Source organism: Pistacia vera, unplaced genomic scaffold (assembly GCF_008641045.1).
Source record: "Pistacia vera cultivar Batoury unplaced genomic scaffold, PisVer_v2 Contig401, whole genome shotgun sequence".
Classification (NCBI taxonomy): domain Eukaryota; kingdom Viridiplantae; phylum Streptophyta; class Magnoliopsida; order Sapindales; family Anacardiaceae; genus Pistacia; species Pistacia vera.
In genome coordinates, this window is record NW_022196226.1 from 620,996 (window position 1) to 643,525 (window position 22,530).

Sequence of the window (22,530 nt, forward strand, 5' to 3'; positions counted from 1 at the left end):
AGGAAATTCGATCAAAAGACCAACAACTTGAATGATGAATCCACAAATATTTAACTTATCAGAAGTCACATTCTCTACCTAAAAAGTAAACATCATTTGCTTCTATGTTTTCTGCAATATCTTTACACTCCTTAACATTAAGCTACAACAAGATGAACGTACATTCTTCTCACAAGTATTTTCTACAAGATGACTGAAGGATGAGCTTGTCGAACTGTGGAAGGGTGTAACCGATCATGAACAATCAAACTCCACTGGCAAAACCTCTATAACGGGCGGCCTCTCATTCGGTTATTAATTGCCCTCGATGCCATGGCTCTCAAGTTTGCTGTAGCCAAGGAAACAGATCTTCCGGATTGCTCATCATTTCCCCTGAAAGCCTCCATGAACTCTTCTCTCTGCAACCTTAGCGCTAATGCAGCATCCTCATCTTGGCTTCTTGTGCCTGTCCTCCTGACACTTGCGTCTCTACTTACCAGTCTTGCAAGATTTTCCCTTTCCATCCTTAGAACTAATGCGGCCTCCTCATCTTGGCTTGCTATCCTCCTTCTCCTCATACTTGATGCCCGCGTCCTTACATTATTATAAAATCTTAGTGGGCTATTTTCTCTCTGCAACCTTTGAGTTAATTCAGCATCCTCATCCTCATCCTCATCTAGGCTTGGTATCTCCCTTCTCCTCGTGGTTGAATCTGTGTTTGATACCGCTGACGGTCTCATACTTCGAGTCCTCACATTGTTCTGGATTCCTCTTTGTAGATTTTCATGATCAAGTTCTCGGCTACTTAAGGCTCCAGCAGCCTTTCTGGCTTCAACCTCTTGTGGAAACAGAAGCTGAATTGTGTTCCAAAGAACTGTGTTCACAGTGCAAGATCTTCCATTGCTGCAAAATCATACAAGTAGTATATAATACACTGCCTTATTATTGAAGTTGCTTGTTAGCTTAAAATTGTGGATAAATTTTACCTAATTAGCTGTCTGCACTTTGGACACTTCCTCCCACATTTATCAGCAGCAGATCTCAAACATTTCTTACAGAAACTACATACAAATACAACTAATTGTTGTAAAACAATGAAACATACAAGTACAAATGCAAGTACTTGCACTTACAAACAAAGTATTTATGTTCGTGTCCATTATGCAAATAATAATATTCCTTAACTAACTTTTATCAATGCCACACCCCACAAGCAAACCATTCAAATGCGGGAGAAGAGTATATCCTATAATTCAAATCCTCAACAGAAGAATATACCAAAAAGCATATTCATAAAACAAATGTAAATTATTGGAATATTAAACCTTTATTAAAAAAAAAAAAAAAAACATATATGTGATATTTACCTGTGTCCACAAGTGGTGGTACTAGGTTCAAAGCAGATCTCCAGACATATCTGCCAAATATACATAGTTACTAAAAATTAATTAAAACCCTGTTTTGCTTTATCATGAAAATTAAGAAACTAGTGATAAAATATGGATTCAAAGATTCTCACCGCACAAGAAAGTTCATCCCTGAGTTTATCCATGCGTTGGAGAACCGTATTTGAGCAAGAAACTCCAGAACTCTGTTCACTCAATTCATTTTCTTTTATTTTCTTCTCAACTTTCGTTTTCTTTTCTTTCAATTCTACATTCTTTTTCTCTTTCTCTGTTCAAATAATAATATATACCAAAAGAAATCATTTTCTTTACTTTTGAGCTTTCTCAGAAACCAAACTAAATCTCAAGAAATGAAGACAAAATCAATACCTTCTTTCGCAGTTTCTTCTTCATCAAGGTCTAACACGGGTATAGGAATCGACACGGGGCTCCTCCTATGAGCTCTACGTTTACTGAAAACCAATCAAATCAAAGTTTCCTTCAATTGCCAAGAAAATAAAAGAACTAACTAAAGAAACTAAATCTTTTAAAATCTGTTAGCTGGGTAAGCCCCAGTTCATTTTCAAAACCCTAAATTTTATCTTTCTCATAACCAAACACGATTATACCTTCGTGAACTGGAGTTTGGAGACTTGAATAGCGGATCTGTTCGTTTCTTGTGCTTAGACTCCCGAACAGGCGTGTCTTCGACAACAAGGGCGGCGACAATAATGGCCTCCTCGTCCCAACCAGCCATGGCAGCCACAGATTTGAATCTGGGGCTAAACAGACTCTCGGCATGTTGGCCATTTTCAGGGACTGGGTTAGTTTGTTTTGGGTCCTGGGTGCTCTGATTCGGTTCTTCACTCACCATTTTCTGAGACTCTTCTCAGTTGGGTTGGTTGGGATGGGGGGTGAGAGGAACAATCTGACTTAACGGTCGAATTCTTTTGCATTTATTTGTCTTATTGATATTTGAAACCTTCTGTAACGGCTATAATTTGGGATATGTGCAAGGGTTCCACTAATTGCCAGCGTGGCCTCTTTTAATAATAATACTTCACCTTTTACAAATAAATATATACGGCAAAAAAAAGTAAATATAAAATTTTGATTTTTTAAGTTGTAATTTCAACGCTTAATTTCTTTAATAAACTTTTTTATGTTTCAATTTAAACATACACATTAACAATAATATTACACCTTTTGCAAATAAATATATACGGCAAAAAAGAAAAAATAAATATAAAATTTTGATTTTTTGGTTTATTTATTTATTCAGTTTGTGACACGTCTTTTTGTATATAATTTTCAGTTAAATGACTATGTATAAATAGTATTACTTATGTAACAATTGTTATCATGTTCAAATAAAAAATAGAAAAGAATAATATTATATTTATTACTCAGTTGTAAACGAAACAAGACATTATTATTTCATCAAAACGATACAAAACTAAAGAGTAAAAGCTACAAAAGATGTATTCACGATTTCTTAAAATCATTCTATATTATAATCACTGCAACTTTTGATTAGTAAATTTATATATTTACAAAACGATCAAAATACACTATCTTGTATTTCTACATGTATTCCCCCCATCATAAAATTTTCATACAGTATGGTCATGACAAAATCCCATGCCTCCTTTTCTTGTCAACTACAATTCTAATTAATTCCTCTCCTTTCTCCTCTTGCCATGGCAAAAGCTGTGTCTGCGGGTTCACAAAACTTTCCAACACTCGCTCCCTCAGCCCACTGTCATTCACCTCACAGAACCGCCTCGACCAATCCTCCGGCTCCACCGCTCTCGTCCCCAACCCCGGTGCCCGATCCTTTGACCCCACATTATGAGTATCCTGCCAATCAACTACATAAGTCGCCACTCTCCTGTAAAACTTCTCTTTAAACACTTCCCACACTTGATACTTATAGTGATTAATTATCAACGTTCCTCTATCCACATTCACGTAACCAAACCCACTTCTCAGATGAAAATGGTGCACCACATTGATCAACGAAGAGTTCAACGCCTCTGGTTTAACTATACTCTTGTGCCTCTCCGAGGCAACCATTCTGCACGTGTAACCCACCATCACTCCCTCAGCCGGCACGTGCTTGAGCCCCGATGGTCCGAAACTATAACAGGAAACACGTAGCTCCGCGATTTTACTATCCGCGGAGTAATTTCCCACGACGTCGTATAGCGTTAATCCCGACGGCAAGTGAAAGAATTCATCCACGTCGATAAACCCGACCCAATCACACAACTCCCGCGCCCGTAATGCGCAGTGGGCGAACCCGGCCTCTTGTGTCTTGATCCATGGCCAAACGTGTCTAGTAATGTTATAGTTTGAATCAGATAATGACTTGATTACCATCTCAATTTCATCTTCACTGTTGTTGTCGTAAATGAACCACCGTTGGACTCCGATTTCTGCGTGGTACATCACCCATTCCTTCATAAACTTTGCCTGATTTCTCAACATGGTGCATATGCACATTTGGTGCTGCTTTCGGGCGGGCGGGTTACGATCCAACCGGCGAATCGGGCGGGCTATTGTGCGATATATACCTTTACCTTTGATCCTAATTGATACTTTGACAGAATTATCTCCTCTTTGGGGGCCGTTCAAGACACTTAAAGGTGTCTTACACCGTCCGATCTCCTGGCCGATTGACAATAGTTCTGATCTTAACAGAAACTTTGTGTTACTAAAATCCCAGCCGTACACACACTCGAATTTTGATGCATTGGACATTCTTTCTGGCCGTAGATTAAGTCCCTTAACAAAAACAACCGTGGAATTATCACGGTCGATTAAAGCTTCGTAAGCAAGTGCGTCCCACCATTGAATGTGAACGATTGGGATAATCCCATGTGGATTTAAATCAAGGGATAATATAAAGCCACGCGGGGGGATAGAACACCGTACTATCTGGTTCTCAAAATCCTCGCCGTCTATTTGAATAGGCGGTTGCTTGATGAGATTCGGCCAGGATGAGTTGGTCGACGAATAAACGCAGCGGAAGTCCTCTTTGGCAAATAACCGAGCCGACGGAGGGTATTTTAGGTAAACAAGTACCTGATCTGGAAGCATAACCGTTTCTTGTATCGAGACGGCCGGAGAAACTGGAGTTACGTCCTTCATAACTTCCAAGATCGAATTTTGCCTCGTGGACCCAAGAACTGGATGATATTTATCTGTTTTTATAAAATAGAAATAATGAATTTAACAATTTTTCAGTTAAAAATAATAATATTAAAAAAATTTAAGTAAAAAGAATAAGCAAGTATGCGTACCTGCGAAGAAGAGGCGAACTGCAGAGAAAGTGAAGAAAGAGGTGACAATGAAGACAGTGCACCAAAAGAAGTTGCTCCATGAAACGACGTCGCGCCTCCTACTACGAACCTTCATCGCTGCCATAAAGTGCTACTGTTGTCGTTGTCGAAAGAGCTAACAACAACTACAATGGCAACGAGATTAGACAGAATGACACAGAGAAATCTTCATCGTCCTCAATCATATATAAATTTGTTGTCATTTTTATTTTTAATGGAGTCGTGATGGTTCCGTGTTTCTTTTTCTTCTTCTAAGTACTCGAAACCTTTAAGCAAAGTGGGAGAGAGAAAGGGAAAGAGAGGGAACATCAAGAGTGAGAAAGAGAAAGAGACGGCTCGCAACTCAAATAATATCTTTGGTTTGGTGTTTCGACCGTTCATGTCGGTTTACAATTTTACATGCGGTCGTTATTTTGTCTCATTTGGTTTTTATCTTCTGTTTCTGTGATATTTTTTTGTCCAACTCCTTCGCCAATGACATACTACCACTTCATCTCCAAAAAGCTGAAACTAGTATTTTTATGTTGTTTTATTGAACCACGAGAAACATTGCGAGCAAGTCGTAAAATTTAATAATTACGAGACAGTTTATAATTAATTAGCACCATTTATTTAGAATTTATATAAAATTCATTACAAATGGGTGGGTTGTGAATTGTTACGTTAAAATTGTAAAAAAAGATTATTAGTGTAGTATTATTCCATCTAGAATACTTTATTTAGCTAATTATTTAAAATTAAAAAGTAAAACATTTGATCTTTTATAGGATCAATATTTCAAAAAATAACAATAATAATAAAAAATTATTAGATAACTTAATTTCATCATTTGTATATAATTTTTTAAAATATTTTAATTTTCTAAGAGAAGATTATTAATTATAACTTTCAGTTTCATTTTTTCTTCCCTCTTTCCATCTACTTCTCACTTAATTCTTTATTTATCATAATTATAGATTGAATTTTTATTTTTATTTAAGAGTGTTTTGGGACTGTAAAATTAAATGGCAAATTAATTAAAATCATTAATATTGAATAAAAATAAAATTGGACAATATATCCCTAAACTTGACAAATTTTTAAGGAAAATGATAAAGTTATCGAAAGTTACACATCGAATGACATGACAAAATTCTGATCGTTGATTAATATTAATTTATAATGAATCAACGGTTAGGATTTTATCATGTCATTTGGTGTATAGATTCGATACACACCCTTCGATAACTGCAACATTTCTCAATTTTTAAATAAAGAAAAAGGAACAGTGTATAATAAAAAGATAGAATTGTGAGTAAATGACTAAACGATCCCTTGACCTTGAGTACTACATATAGCCATCAACGTGGCGCAAACATGGGGAGGTTCACAGGGGATCTGTGGCGTTTGGTGTGAATGAGTGGATTTAATCTTCTCTGATTTAATTGATTTGGGGCCACTATTTCAAACGTGGGTCCGACTCAAGCATTACTTTCTCTACCTTTATCTTCTTTACAAAGAATAATCAGGCTTTATCAGTTTAATTAGCTTTTGTTAAGTTTAAGTTTCTACTTTCTAGATCAGTATATTATATTTATCTAAATCCAATAGTTATGAATCTTATGATGTATTTCATAAGGACAGATTTTTGCTTATTCATCAAACTTGTGATATTTTTTTGTCTAAATTACCAAAATATACTCTCAAACCTTTATATCGTGCAATTCTTTAACATACGAGGAATAATTTAGTCAATTGATAATGGTTATAATAGTATTAGCTCTAGTTACCTATACCAAATACTTTCCATCAATTGACTAAACTACCCCTCATTTTAATAAAACTACATTACGTTATGGTTTATGGGTACATTTTAATAAGAGTAAATGACATGTTCGCACCCAAATATTAGCGAGATGGTAAGTTTCCACCCCTGGTTTCATTTATTCCATATTCACACCCTTAAATTAACACTATTAATGATTTTTGTGTCCTGACACAGTATAGAGAGTGTTATTATCAAACTGCTCTTGACAAATAAATTAATAAATTACTTTTTAACCCTCAAATTAGTAGAATTAGAAAAATAATCATCTTACTTTCAAATTTGTTTCAATAACACATTCTTCTTCAACATTCCTTTTTTCCATGGCGCATTTTAGCAGGTGACGACGCACGTTAACAGTGTCGTTCTCGGTTGTTTTCTGGCACTTTCCAATGACAGAACTTGCCCCTACCCCATTTTCCGACTACCTTGCCCTTACCATCCCAACTTTTCGCCGTCACCCTTCACCTCATGTGTTACACTCCACCAACTTCTTTCCGGCCAACCCCATCACCAAAAATCTTCACCAAGCCCGCCATTTGACTCATCAAATGGCCTTATCTAGTAACCCCTTGTTTTCCATCCCTGACTGCTCACCTTTCAACGCCAATTGAAGCCCTCTCTCACTAGGGTTTTTTCGGAGTTGGTTGACGATTTGTGGTTTGTTTGTTGGTTTTCTTGTGTTATTTTGTTGGCTGCTGCCTCTTTCTCTCTTCTCTTTTCTCCTTCTCCTCTCTCTTTCTCTTTCTCATTTCCTTTCTCCATGGCAGATTTGGATTAGATTGCAGGGATTGTTGCTGTAACAGTTTTGGATGTTGCGGCGGATCTGGGTTTTTCTGTTATAGGGGTGCAGTCGACAGATTTCAAAATTGTAGGGATTGCTAGGCTATTTCTCAAGGGTGCTTGTGAGAGAAATTTGAGATGTAGAGGGTTCTTTTGAAAATTTTCTTTTCAGATTTAATGAAGTACAAATGACCACTTTACCCTTTGTCTGTTACATTGAATGATTTTCTGTTAATTTAAAGGTAATAATTTGGAATAAATGAAATCGGGGTTGGAATCTTGTCATTTCGCTAAGAGTAATGCTACATGTACAAATAAGTCTTACAAAGATTTGTGTACAAACTGATGTAGCACAAAATAAATGAAAGAGTGAATATGATAAGTTTGAGTGAATATATCATATTCACTATTTCATTCATTTTATGCCACATCAGTTTGTACATAAATCTTTGTAAGATTTGTTTGTATATCTAGTATTATTGTTTTGCCAATCTTTGGGTGGAAACATGTCTTTTATTCTTTTAAAAATTTTGCCCAAAAAGCGCCATGAATAGGTAAACCTCGGCGATATTTTATGAAAATCTATTATTGAATATTGAATGCTGTCATCCATTGCGTTTTGGTTCCTATTTTAAGTTTTTGTAACACATACACATTAACAATTATATACCATTGTTGTTGGTTTTTTTCTACTATTGCCAAACTAATTACCAAACATATTGTATTTTTATGTAAAGAGAAAACAAATTAGAGAAGGTGAATGTTATAAATTAATATAATGTTTTTTCCTAAATTATGACATAATTTGGAGATTTAGTATTTCATATATAATTAGTAGTTTTATGATTAAATTGAAACTCAATCTCATTCTAAATGTTTTATCAAATTTATTAATTTATGTACTTGTTTAATTGAACAACATTAACATACATCTTTCTTAGGATGATAGACTGTTGTTCTCATGCGTATTTTATTTTGTGAACAACAAATTCAGTGTTCTTCAAACCATATTTAAGAATACAAATGATAGGGATGAAATTAGTCTTTTAAAATAAAATAGTATTCCATTGGCCATCGTATAGAGAAGTCAAAGAAGGTACAACTGCTAAAATATGATTTTTTTTTTTTTTTTAAATAATAAAAATTAGAATTGCTATTTTAATTAAAGCTAAAAATGTCAAATTAGAAAGTGGTAACTCACCCAACGCAAATCTTTCAAATAATATTTTCAAGTGCAAGTTGGAAAGTTTTGTCAATCATTTGATGGTTGATTATATATCACTCACTAATCTGTTTAAATAAGGTAATTAATAATGTATTAATTTGTCTTTTCTTTTTAATTACCGAGTAAAAACTGAAATATATAAATTTAATCAATATTGGAAGGGTACTTCGTGTATTTTAAGGCGTTGTGCTCTTCATATAACATTGACTGCATAGATTTAGCTCAGATAATCTTAAGAACTTCACATTATGATCTAATACCTTATTATAGAATAAATGGCTGGACTTATGCTTTCTTGACTCTTCCGACAATTTTATTATACCTTACGACGGAGACATGTAACTGCTGAGAGGAACAGAGATGAATGAATATGAGTTAATCCAATCACCACTCAGAATCGGTATACGAGTGAAGTGAAATGAATATATAAATTTGTGAACTAGAGTAGGACAGTTTTGATTCCCAAATTTGACAGGATCAGAATACCCAAAGGTATTGGAGACCATGTCCTCTATGTTCTGTGAGTTTCTAAAGCTCGCAGTCTGTAAGACCCTGTCCTTGTGATTTAAGAGGCAGAACTTTGCTAAGTTTGGCTGCATCACATTTTTCATCACGAGAGGGAAGCTACTGTCCAGTCTCCTCTAAACTAAGAAAAGATGGACGGAAAACAAAATGACTATCAGAGTTCTCATGTAAATACTAGGGGTTCCTCATTGATTTCACAGTGATATCAGCCGATGTTTGTTTCATGCATCTAAACAATTAAATGGGCAAACAAATCTGCACCAGCTATATGTTATAGATTTTTCCTAACCCAACAGGGAGTCATCGTTCATGTCACATACCTAATTTGACGAGTTAGTTGCTATGTGAACCAAGCTCAAAAAGAAATGCAAAAATGTGATGGATGAAGAAATATAGGTTGTTTGCAGGAAATTCGATCAAAAGACCAACACTTGAATGATGAATCCACAAATATTTAACTTATCAGAAGTCACATTTCCTACCTAAAAGTAAACATCATTTGCTCTTATGTTTCTTCAATACTTTACACTCCTTACATTAAGCTACAACAAGTCTCACAAATTTTTTCTACAAGATGACTGAAGGTGAGCTTGTCGAACTGTGGAAGGGTGTAACCGATCATGAACAATCAAACTCCACTCAAAACCTCTATAACGGGCGGCCTCTCATTCGTTTTAATGGCCCTGGATGCCATGCTCTCAAGTTTGCTCTAGCCGGAAACAGATCTTCCGGATTGCTCACATTTCCCCTGAAGCCTCCATGAACTCTTCTCTCTGCAACCTTAGCGCTAATGCAGCATCTCATCTTGGCTTCTTGTGCCTGTCCTCCTACACTAGCGTCTCTACTTACCAGTCTTGCAAGATTTTCCCTTTCCAACCTAGAACTAATGCGGCCTCCTCATCTTGGCTTGCTATCCTCCTTCTCCTCATACTTGATGCCCGCGTCCTTGCATTATTAATAAATCTTAGTGGGCTATTTTCTCTCTGTGACCTTGAGTTAATTCAGCATCCTCATCCTCATCTAGGCTGGATCTCCCTTCTCCTCGTAGTTGAACTGTGTTGATACCGCTGAGGGTCTCATACTTCGAGTCCCACATTGTTCTGATTCCTCTTGGTAGATTTTCATGATCAAGTTCTCGCTACTAAGGCTCCGCAGCCTTTTGGCTTCAACCTCTGGGGAAACAGAAGCTGAATGTGTGTCCAAGAACTGTGTTCACAGTGCAAGATCTTCCATTGCTGCAAAATCATACAATAGTATATAAACACTGCCTTATTATTGAAGTTGCTTGTTAGCTTAAATTGTGATAAATTTTCTATATTAGCTGTTCATTTGATTGGACACTTCCTCCCACATTATCAGCACAGATCTCAAACTTTCTTACAGAAACTCATCACAGAACAATATAACTGCTTTAACATGAAACACAAAAGGACAAATTCAAGTACTGTCTTACAAACAAAGTATTTATGTTCGTGTCCTTAGCAAATAAAAATCCTTAACTAACTTATCAATGCCACACCCCACAAGCAACCATTCAAATGCGGGAGAAAGGTATATCCTATAATTCAAATCCTCAACAGAAGATAAACCAAAGCGCATTCAAAGCAAATGTAAATTATTGGAATATTAAACCTTTTTAAAGAAAAAAAAACATATATGTGATATTTACCTGTGTCCACAGTGGTGGTACTAGGTTCAAAGCAGATCCTCAGACATATCTGCCAAATATACAAGTTACTAAAAATTAATTAAAACCCGTTTTGCTTTATCATGAAAATTAAGAAACTAGCGATAAATATTGAATTCAAAGATTCTCACCCACAAGAAAGTTCATCCTAGTTTATCCATGCGTTGGAGAACCGTATTTGAGCAAAACTCCAGAACTCTGTTCACTCAATTCATTTTCTTTATTCCTCAACTTTCGTTTTCTTCTTCAATTCACATTCTTTTTCTCTTCTCTGTTCAAATAAAATATATACCAAAGAAATCATCTTTAGAGCTTTCTCAGAAACCAAACTAAATCTCAAGAAATGAAGACAAAACAAACCCTCGCAGTCTTCTTCTCACAAGGCAACACGGTATAGGAACGACACGGGGCTCCCCTATGAGCTCTACTGTACTGAAAACCAATCAAACAAGTTCCTCAATTGCCAAGAAATAAGAACTAACTAAGAAACTAACTAAACAAGCTGGGTAAGCCCAGTTCATTACAAAACCCAAATTTTATCCCATAACCAAACACAGAACCTTCGTGAACGGAGTTGGGACTTGAATAGCGGATCTGTCGTGGCTTAGACTCCCGAACAGGCGGTCTTCGACAACAAGGGCGGCGACAAGAATGGCCCCTCGTCCCAACCAGCCATGGCGCCACAGATTGATCTGGGGCTAAACACTCTCGGCATGTTGCATGGCTGTGTCAGGGATGGTTATTGTTTGTGTTGGTGTGGGTTGCTCTGATTCGGTTCTTCACTCACCATTTTCTGAGACTCTTCTCAGTTGGTTGGTTGGGATGGGGTGAGAGGAACAATCTGACTTAACGGTCGAATTCTTTTGCATTATTTTGTCTATGATATTGAACCTTCTGTAACGGCTATAATTTGGGATATGTGCAAGGGTTCCACTAATTGCCAGCGTGGCCTCTTTTAATAATAATCTCCCTTTTACAAATAAATATATACGCAAAAAAAGTAATATAAATTTGATTTTTAAGTTGTAATTTCAACGCTTAATTTCTTTAATAAACTTTTTTATGTTTCAATTTAAACATACACATAACAATAATATTACACCTTTTGCAATAAATATATACGGCAAAAAAGAAAAAATAATATAAATTTTGATTTTTTGGTTTATTTATTTATCGTTTGTGACACGTCTTTTTGTATATTTTTCAGTAAATGACTAGTATAAATAGTATTACTAGGTAACAATTGTTATCATGTTCAATAAAAAATAGAAAAGATATATAATTTATTTATTACCTTTGTAAACGAAACAAGACATATTATTTCATCAAAACTACACAAACTAAAGAGTAAAAGCTACAAAAGATTATTCACGATTTCTTAAAATCATTCTATATTATAATCACTGCAACTTTTGATTAGTAAATTTATATATTTACAAAACAATCAAAATACACTATCTTGTATTTCTACATGTATTCCCCCATCATAAAATTTTCATACAGTATGGTCATGACAAAATCCCATGCCCTCTTCTCTCTTTTCTTGTCAACCACATTCTATAATTCCTCTCCTTTCTCCTCTTGCCATGCAAAAGCTGTGTCTGGGCGATTCACAAAACTTTCCAACACTCTCTCCCTCAGCCCACTGTCATTCACCTCACCAGAACCGCCTCGACCATCCCCGCTCCACCGCTCGTCCCCAACCCCGGTGCCCGATCCTTTGACCCACATTATGAGTATCCTGCCAATCAACTACATAAGTCCCACTCTCCTGTAAAACTTCTCTTTAAACACTCCCACACTTGATACTTATAGTGATTAATTATCAACGTTCCTCTATCGACTTCACGTAACCAAACCCACTTCTCAGATAAAATGGTGCACCACATTGATCAACGAAGAGTTCAACGCCTCTGTAAACTATACTCTTGTGCCTCTCCGAGGCAACCATTCTGCACGGTGAACCCACCATCACTCCCTCAGCCGGCACGTGCTTGAGCCCCGATGGTCCGAAACTATAACAGGAAACACGTAGCTCCGCGATTTTACTATCCGCGAGTAATTTCCCACGACGTCGTATAGCGTTATCCCACGGCAGAAAGAATTCTCCACGTCGATAAACCCGACCCAATCCAACACCTCCCGCGCCCGTAAAGCGCAGTGGGCGAACCCGGCCTCTTGTGTCTTGATCCATGGCCAACTGTACGTATATGTTATAGTTTGAATCAATAATGACTTGATTACCATCTCAATTTCATCTTCACTGTTGTGTGTCGAATGAACCACCGTTGGACTCCGATTTCTGCTGGTACATCACCACATTCCTCATAAACTTTGCCTGATTTCTCAACATGGTGCATAGCACATTTGGTGCTGCTTTCGGGCGGGCGGGTTACGATCCAACAGGCGAATCGGGCTATTGTGCGATATATACCTTTACCTTTGATCCTATTGAATCTTTGACAGAATTATCTCCTCTTTGGGGCCGTTCAAGACACTTAAAGGGTCTTACACCGTCCGATCTCCTGGCCGATTGACATATTTTCTGATCTTAACAGAAACTTTGTGTTACTAAAATCCACGCCGTACACCACGCAATTTTGCATTGGACATTCTTCTGGCCGTAGATTAAGTCCCTTACAAAAACAACGTGGAATTATCACGGTCGATTAAAGCTTCGTAAGCAGTGCGTCCCACCATTGATTTGAACGATTGGATAATCCCATGTGGATTTAAATCAAGGGATAATATAAAGCCACGCGGGGGGATAGAACACCGTACTATCTGGTCCCTAAAATCCTCGCCGTCTATTTGAATAGGCTGTTGCTTGATGAGATTCGGCCAGGATGAGTTGGTCGCGAATAACCAGCGAAGTCCTCTTTGGTAAAACCGAGCACGAGGTTTAGCCGACGTCTGGAAGCATAACCGTTTCTCGTATCGAGACGGCCAGAGAAACTGGAGTTACGTCCTTCATAACTTCACGATCGAATTTTGCCTCGTGGACCCAAGAACGAATGATTATCTGTTTTTATAAAAATAAATAATGAATTTAACAATTTTTCAGTTAAAATAATAATATAAAAATTAAGTAAAAGAATAACAAGTATGCGAACCTGCGAAGAAGAGGCGAACTGCAGAGAAAGTGAAGAAAGAGGTGACAATGAAGACAGTGCACCAAAAGAAGTTGCTCCATGAAACGACGTCGCGCCTCCTACACGAACCTTCATCGCTGCCATAAAGTGCTACTGTTGTCGTTGTCGAAAAGCTACAACAACTACAATGGCAACGAGATTAGACAGAATGACACAGAGAAATCTTCATCGTCCTCAATCATATATAAATTTGTTGTCATTTTTATTTTAATGGAGTCGTGATGGTTCCGTGTTTCTTTTCTTCTTCTAAGTACTCGAAACCTTTAAGCAAAGTGGAGAGAGAAAGGGAAAGAGAGAACATGAGTGAGAAAGAGAAAGAGACGGCTCGCAACTCAAATAATATCTTTGGTTGGTGTTTCGACCGTTCATGTCGGTTTACAATTTACATGCGGTCGTTATTTTGTCTCATTTGGTTTTTATCTTCTGTTTCTGTGATATTTTTTTGTCCAACTCCTTCGCCAATGCATACTACCACTTCATCTCCAAAAAGCTGAAACTAGTATTTTTATGTTGTTTTATGAACCACGAGAAACATTGCGAGCAAGTCTAAAATTTAATAATTACGAGACAGTTTTATAATTAATTAGCACCATTTATTAGAATTATATAAATTCATTACAAATGGTGGTTGTGAATGTTACGTTAAAATTGTAAAAAAAGATTATTAGTGAGTATTATTCCATCTAGAATACTTTATTTAGCTAATTATTTAAAATTAAAAAGTAAAACATTTGATCTTTTATAGGATCAATATTTCAAAAAATAACAATAATAAAAAATTATTAGATAACTAATTTCATCATTTGTATATAATTTTTTAAAATATTTAATTTCTAAGAGAAGATTATTAATTATAACTTTCAGTTTCATTTTTTCTTCCCTCTTTCCATCTACTTCTCACTTAATTCTTTATTTATCATAATTATAGTTGATTTTTATTTTATTTAAGAGTGTTTTGGGACTGTAAAATTAAATGGCAAATTAATTAAAATCATTAATATTGAATAAAAATAAATTGGACAATATATCCCTAACTTGACAAATTTTTAAGGAAAATGATAAAGTTATCGAAAGTTACACATCGAATGACATACAAAATTCTGATCGTTGATTAATATTAATTTATAATGAATCACGTTAGAGTTTATCATGTCATTTGGTGTATAATTCGATCCACACCCTTCGATAACTGCAACATTTCTAATTTTTAAATAAAGAAAAAGGAACAGTGTATAATAAAAGATAGAATTGTGAGTAAATGACAAACGATCCCTTGAGTACTACATATAGCCATCAACGTGGCGCAAACATGGGGAAGTTCACAGGGGATCTGTGGCGTTTGATGTATGAGTGGATTTAATCTTCTCTGATTTAATTGATTTGGGCCCACTATTTCAAACGTGGGTCCGACTCAAGCATTACTTTCTATCCCGGCGAAGAACCAGGCGACTCACTGTGGTCATGCCCTTCATGAGACATTCCAACACCCACCAGCATTGCAAGCATCACACAAACCAAGGCAAAGGAGAACAATGACCTTCTAATATTTGCCATTTCTAAAGACTTAATTTTGATTCTCAGAATGAATGAGGATAGCCTCTAATTAATGGTTTTATATAAGTGGAGAAACAAAACGTAGTTGACGTATATCTTGGCTTAATTTAATATTTTTAATTGCTTATATTTTAGTCTCCGTACAGTTAGACTAAAATTGCGGTGGGGATTGGCTTTGAAGCCGGCTGTACTGAATTATGTACTAAGATTCATTGCAGTACAATGGGAATTAAAAATTCTTTAGCATTGAGAAAATGCTGCCCAAAATCAAGCTGACTTTCATAAAATCGTAATTAAAAATCAAGCAAGTTACGTCGACATGCTTTCTTTGTTTATGAGAAAGGGATCGGTTGCATGTTTGACAGAGTCCATTATATATACATAGATGAATCAACAGAGATACATATCTTGCATATTAAACATCATTTCTTGATTGTTATTGGAATTGACAATCTTAAGATAATCAAATTACCATCATCTTTAAACAGTCTCCACAAACAAGCAATTGGGTTATCCAAATTATGCTGGTTCATCTTTTCTATTAGATAAATCCATGAAAAGACAAGAAATAAGATAATATATAGAGGCACATGCAAGGCTGTGGCACCCCATGAAGAAAAAACTGATACGAAAAGACTGATGGTAAAGCAAGGAAGAAAAGTCCTCAATAATGGCACCCCATGAAGCTATTCCACATCTTTCCTTTTTTGCACTAAAACTAGGAACAAGCATGGTTATGAAACATAACAATCATATTTTCCTGATTAATTATCTAAAAAAAGAGAGGCGATGTGGTAACAAGAAGGCTAGTAAAGAAAATAAAGGTGTGGCAAGCATAAGTAGGATTTCCTGCACTTGTTCTAGTTGCTGGAGCCGGTTCAGGCGAGAGGATGCTTGGAGATGGAGCAGTTGCATCCGAGGACGCTGAAAACCTAAGAAAATGGAATAAATTGCCTCCCACTGACAATATCTTGGTTCTTAATCAAGAATACACACATTTAGTGAGACTAGTTTGCAAAGTTAATGGCTTTATAGGCAATGGGATTAAGGAAATTTTCCAACTTGGGTAGTTAACTTTCTGTATCAGCAGTTCAGATCTTCCCAACCCAAAATTAGTTTATTGCACACGACATCACCATATTGGTAGATCAAGTCGATTAATCTGATTTAGAGCACAATTTGTTTAATTTGATGAAGTTAGTCAAATAAAGAGAGAGAAAAAAATAAAGGAAGAAGTCAAATTGTGACAAAGAAAATATTATAATCGGTTTGGCAATTTCTGAAATGTAGATTGCATAAATCTTTTAATCTGTAATAAGGTATTCTTGATAAGTTGTGTCTTCATAATAAACATTGACTGCATAGATTAGCTCAGATAATCTTAAGAACTTCACATTATGATCTAATATACACTATTATAGAATAAATGGCTGGACTTATGCTTCTTTGACTCTTCCAACAATTATTATACCTTAACGACGGAGACATTGTAACTGCTGAGAGGAAAACAGAGATGAATGAATATGAAGTTAATCAATCACCATCTCAGAATCGGTATACGAAGTGGAAAGTAAAATGATATAAAATTGTGAAACTAGAGTAGGACAGTTTTGATTCCCAAATTTGACAGGATCAGAATACCCAAAGGTATTGGAGACCATGTCATTCTTATGTTCTGTGAGTTTCAAAAGCTTCGCAGTCTGTAAGACCCTGTCCTTGTGATTTTAAGAGGCAGAACTTTGCTAAGTTTGGCTGCATCAGCATTTTTCATCACAGAGAGGGAAGCATACGTCAGTCTCCTCTAAACTAAGAAAAGATGGACGGAAAACAAACATGACTATCAAGGTTCTCATGTAAATACTAGGGGTCCTCATTGAGTTTCACAAGGTGATATCAGCCGTGTTGTTTCATGCATCTAAACAATTAAATGGGCAAAAACAATCGCACCAGCTATTATGTATAGATATTTTCATAAACCCAACAGGGAGTCATGGGTATGTCACATTACCTAATTTGACGAGGTGAGTGCTATGTGAAGCCAAGCTCAAAAAGAAATGCAAAAATGTGATGGATGAAAATATAGGTTGTTTGCAGGAAATTCGATCAAAAGACCAACAACTTGAATGATGAATCCACAAATATTTAACTTATCAGAAGTCACATTCTCTACCTAAAAAGTAAACATCATTGCTTCTATGTTTCTGCAATATCTTTACACTCCTTACATTAAGTACAACAAGTCTCACAAATTTTTTTACAAGAGACTGAAGGATGAGCTTGTGACTGTGGAAGGGTGTAACCGATCATGAACAATCAAACTCCACTGGCAAAACCTCTATAACGGGCGGCCTCTCTTCGGTTATAATGGCCCTGGATGCCATGGCTCTCAAGTTTGCTCTAGCCAAGGAAACAGATCTTCCGGTTGCTCAACATTTCCCTGAAAGCCTCCATGAACTCTTCTCTCGCAACTTAGCGCTAATGCAGCATCATCATTTGGCTTTTGTGCTGTCCTCCTGACACTAGCGTTCTACTTACCAGTCTTGCAAGATTTTCCTTTCCAACCTTAGAACTAATGCGGCCTCCTCATCTTGGCTTGCTATCCTCCTTCTCCTCATACTTGATGCCCGCGTCTTGCATTATTATAAATCTTAGTGGTATTTTCTCTCTGTGACTTTGAGTTAATTCAGCATCCTCATCCTCATCTAGGCTTGGTATATCCCCTTCTCCTCGTAGTTGAATCTGTGTTTGATACCGCTGAGGGTCTCATACTTCGAGTCCTCACATTGTTCGGATTCCTCTTGGTAGATTTTCATGATCAAGTTCTCGGCTACTTAAGGCTCCAGCAGCCTTTCTGCTTCAACCTCTTGGGGAAACAGAAGCTGAATGTGTGTCCAAAGAACTGTGTTCCACAGTGCAAGATCTTCCATTGCTGCAAAATCATACAAGTAGTAATAATACAATGCCTTATTATTGAAGTTGCTTGTTAGCTTAAATTGTGGATAAATTTTACCTAATTAGCTGTCTGCACTTTGGACACTCTCTCCACATTTATCAGCAGCAGATCTCAAACATTTCTTACAGAAACTACATACAGATACAAGTAATTGCTGTAAAACAATGAAACACAAAAGGACAAATTCAAGTACTTGTACTTACAAAAAAGTATTTATGTTCGTGTCCATTATGCAAATAATAATATTTCTTAACTAACTTTTATCAATGCCACACCCACAAGCAAACCATTCAAATGCGGGAGAAGAGTATACCTATAATTCAAATCCTCAACAGAAGAATATACCAAAAGCGCATTCATAAAGCAAATGTAAATTATTGGAATATTAAACCTTTATTAAAGAAAAAAAAAAACATATATGTGATATTTACCGTGTCCACAAGTGGTGGTACTAGGTTCAAAGCAGATCTCCAGACTATCTGCCAAATATACATAGTTACTAAAAATAATTAAAACCCTGTTTGCTTTATCATGAAAATTAAGAAACTAGCGATAAAATATGGATTCAAAGATTCTCACCGCACAAGAAAGTTATTCCTGGTTTATCCATGCGTTGGAGAACCGTATTTGAGCAAGAAACTCAGAACTCTGTTCACTCAATTCATTTCTTTTATTTCTTCTCAACTTTCGTTTTCTTTTCTTTCAATTCTACATTCTTTTTCTCTTTCTCTGTTCAAAATAATATATACCAAAAGAAATCATTTTCTTTACTTTGAGCTTTCTGAACCACAAACTAAATCTCAAGAAATGAAGACAAAATCAATAACTCTTTCGCAGTTTCTTCTTCATCAGGTCAACACGGGTATAGGAATCGACACGGGGCTCCTCCTATGAGCTCTACGTTTACTGAAAACAACTCAAATCAAAGTTTCCTTCAATTGCCAAGAAAATAAAGAACTAACTAAAGAAACTAAATCTTTTAAAATCTATAGTGGGTAAGCCCCAGTTCATTATCAAAACCCTAAATTTTATCTTTCTCATAACCAAACACGATTATACCTCGTGAACTGGAGTTTGGAGACATTGAATAGCGGATCTGTTCGTTTCTGTGCTTAGACTCCCGAACAGGCGTGTCTTCGACAACAAGGGCGGCGACAAGAATGGCCTCCTCGTCCCAACCAGCCCTGGCAGCACAGATTTGAATCTGGGGCTAAACAGACTCTCGGCATGTTGGCCATTTTCAGGGACTGGGTAGTTTGTTTTGGTTCGTGGGGTTGCTCTGATTCGGTTCTCACTCACATATTTCTGAGACTTTCTCAGTTGGGTTGGTTGGGATGGGGGGTGAGAGGAACAATCTGACTTAACGGTCGAATCTTTTGCATTTATTTGTCTATGATTTTGAAACCTTCTGTAACGGCTATAATTGGGATATGTGCAAGGGTTCCACTAATTGCCAGCGTGGCCTCTTTTAATAAAATACTTCACCTTTTACAAATAAATATATACGGCAAAAAAAAGTAATATAAAATTTGATTTTTAGTTGTAATTTCAACGCTTAATTTCTTTAATAAACTTTTTTATGTTTCAATTTAAACATACCAATTAACAATAAATTACACCTTTTGCAATAAAATATACGGCAAAAAAGAAAAAATAAATATAAAATTTGATTTTTTGGTTTATTTATTTCAGTTTGTGACACGTCTTTTGTATATAATTTTCAGTATGACTATGTATAAATAGTATTACTTTGTAACAATTGTTATCATGTTCAAATAAAAAATAGAAAAGAATAATATTATTTTTTCAGTGTAAACGAAACAGACATTATTATTTCATCAAAACGATACAAAACTAAAGAGTAAAAGCTACAAAAGATGTATTCACGATTTCTTAAAATATTTATATTATAATCACTGCACTTTTGATTAGTAAATTTATATATTTACAAAACGATCAAAATACACTATCTTGTATTTCTACATGTATTCCCCCCATCATAAAATTTTCATACAGTATTGTCATGACAAAATCCATGCCTCTCTTTCTCCTTTTCTTGTCAACCACAATTCTAATTATTCCTCTCCTCTCCTCTTGCCATGGCAAAAGCTGTGTCTGGGATTCACAAAACTTTCCAACACTCCCTCCCTCAGCCCACTGTCATTCACCTCACAGAACCGCCTCGACCAATCCTCCGGCTCCACCGCTCTCGTCCCCAACCCGGTGCCCGATCCTTTGACCCACATTAGGTATCCTGCCAATCAACACATAAGTCGCCACTCTCCTGTAAAACTTCTCTTTAAAACCTTCCCACACTTGATACTTATAGTGATTAATTATCAACGTCCTCTATCGACATTCACGTAACCAAACCCACTTCTCAGATGAAAATGGTGCACCACATTGATCAACGAAGAGTTCAACGCCTTGGTTTAACTATACTCGTGCCTCTCCGAGGCAACCATTCTGCACGTGTAACCCACCATCACTCCCTCAGCCGGCACGTGCTTGAGCCCCGATGGTCCGAAACTATAACAGGAAACACGTAGCTCCGCGATTTTACTATCCGCGGAGTAATTTCCCACGACGTCGTATAGCGGTAATCCCGACGGCAAGTGAAAGAATTCATCCACGTCGATAAACCCGACCCAATCACACACCTCCCGCGCCCGTAAAGCGCAGTGGGCGAAACCGGCCTCTTGTGTCTTGATCATGGCAAACGTGTCTAGTAATGTTATAGTTTGAATCAGATAATGACTTGATTACCATCTCAATTTCATCTCACTGTTGTTGTCGTAAATGAACCCACGTTGGACTCCGATTTCTGGTGGTACATCACCCATTCCTTATAAACTTTGCCTGATTCTCAACATGGTGATATGCACATTGGTGCTGCTTTCGGGCGGGCGGGTTACGATCAACAGGCGAATCGGGCGGGCTATTGTGCGATATATACCTTTACCTTTGATCCTAATTGATACTTTGACAGAATTATCTCCTCTTGGGGGCCGTTCAGACACTTAAAGGGGTCTTACACCGTCCGATCTCGGCCGATTGACAATAGTTCTGATCTTAACAGAAACTTTGTGTTACTAAAATCCCAGCCGTACACACCTCGAATTTGATGCATTGGACATTCTTCTGGCCGTAGATTAAGTCCTTAACAAAAACAACCGTGGAATTATCAGGTCGATTAAAGCTTCGTAAGCAAGTGCGTCCCACCATTGAATGTGAACGATTGGGATAATCCCATGTGGATTTAATCAAGGGATAATATAAAGCCACGCGGGGGGATAGAACACCGTATATCTGGTTCTCAAAATCCTCGCCGTCTATTTGAATAGGCGGTTGCTTGATGAGATTCGGCCAGGATGAGTTGGTCGACGAATAAACGCAGCGGAAGTCCTCTTTGGTAAATAACCGAGCCGACGGAGGGTATTTTAGGTAACAAGTACCTGATCTGGAAGCATAACCGTTTCTCGTATCGAGACGGCCAGAGAAACTGGAGTTACGTCCTTCATAACTTCCAAGATCGAATTTTGCCTCGTGGACCCAAGAACTGGATGATATTTATGTTTTATAAAATAGAAATAATGAATTTAACAATTTTTCAGTTAAAAATAATAATATTAAAAAAATTTAGTAAAAAGAATAAGCAAGTATGCGGACCTGCGAAGAGAGGCGAACTGCAGAGAAGTGAAGAAAGAGGTGACAATGAAGACAGTGCACCAAAAGAAGTTGCTCCTGAACGACGTCGCGCCTCCTACTACGAACCTTCATCGCTGCCATAAAGTGCTACTGTTGTCGTTGTCGAAAGAGCTAACAACAACTACAATGGCAACGAGATTAGACAGAATGACACAGAGAAATTTCATCGTCCTCATCATATATAAATTGTTGTCATTTTATTTTTAATGGAGTCGTGATGTTCCGTGGTTCTTTTCTTCTTCTAAGTACTCGAAACCTTTAAGCAAAGTGGGAGAGAGAAAGGGAAAGAGAGGGAACATCAAGAGTGAGAAAGAGAAAGAGACGGCTCGCAACTCAAATAATCTTTGGTTTGGTGTTTCGACCGTTCATGTCGGTTTACAATTTACATGCGGTCGTATTTTGTCTCATTTGGTTTTATCTTCTGTTTTGTG

The 22,530-nt window shown here is 36.7% G+C and overlaps 1 protein-coding gene and 2 pseudogenes across 1 annotated transcript; all 3 read right to left on the reverse strand.

The window, feature by feature from the left end:
• Positions 1-266: 266 nt before the first annotated feature.
• LOC116141942 (glycosyltransferase family 92 protein RCOM_0530710) lies at positions 267-5,041 on the reverse strand. Its single transcript, XM_031427415.1, has 8 exons — positions 4,670-5,041; positions 3,027-4,570; positions 1,979-2,241; positions 1,755-1,813; positions 1,499-1,647; positions 1,347-1,396; positions 966-1,040; positions 267-882 (listed from the first exon to the last, which is right to left on the reverse strand). Exons 1-8 carry the CDS (start codon positions 4,791-4,793, stop codon positions 267-269), a joined length of 2,880 nt encoding a protein of 959 aa, XP_031283275.1. The 5' UTR covers positions 4,794-5,041.
• Positions 5,042-12,289: 7,248 nt separating this feature from the next.
• LOC116141943 lies at positions 12,290-13,432 on the reverse strand (annotated as a pseudogene).
• Positions 13,433-20,347: 6,915 nt separating this feature from the next.
• Positions 20,348-21,958, reverse strand: LOC116141944 (annotated as a pseudogene).
• Between the last annotated feature and the right edge of the window lie 572 nt (positions 21,959-22,530).

Coding starts and splice junctions, on each gene's coding strand:
- LOC116141942 (XM_031427415.1), bottom strand. CDS start 4,793: ATGGCAGCGATGAAGGTTCGTAGTAGGAGGCGCGACGTCGTTTCATGG. Junction 2,242..3,026: donor AGGAATTAATTAGAATTGTA/GTTGACAAGAAA, acceptor GAAGAGTCTCAG/AAAATGGTGAGTGAAGAACC. Junction 1,397..1,498: donor GGGATGAACTTTCTTGTGCG/GTGAGAATCTTT, acceptor TATATTTGGCAG/ATATGTCTGGAGATCTGCTT.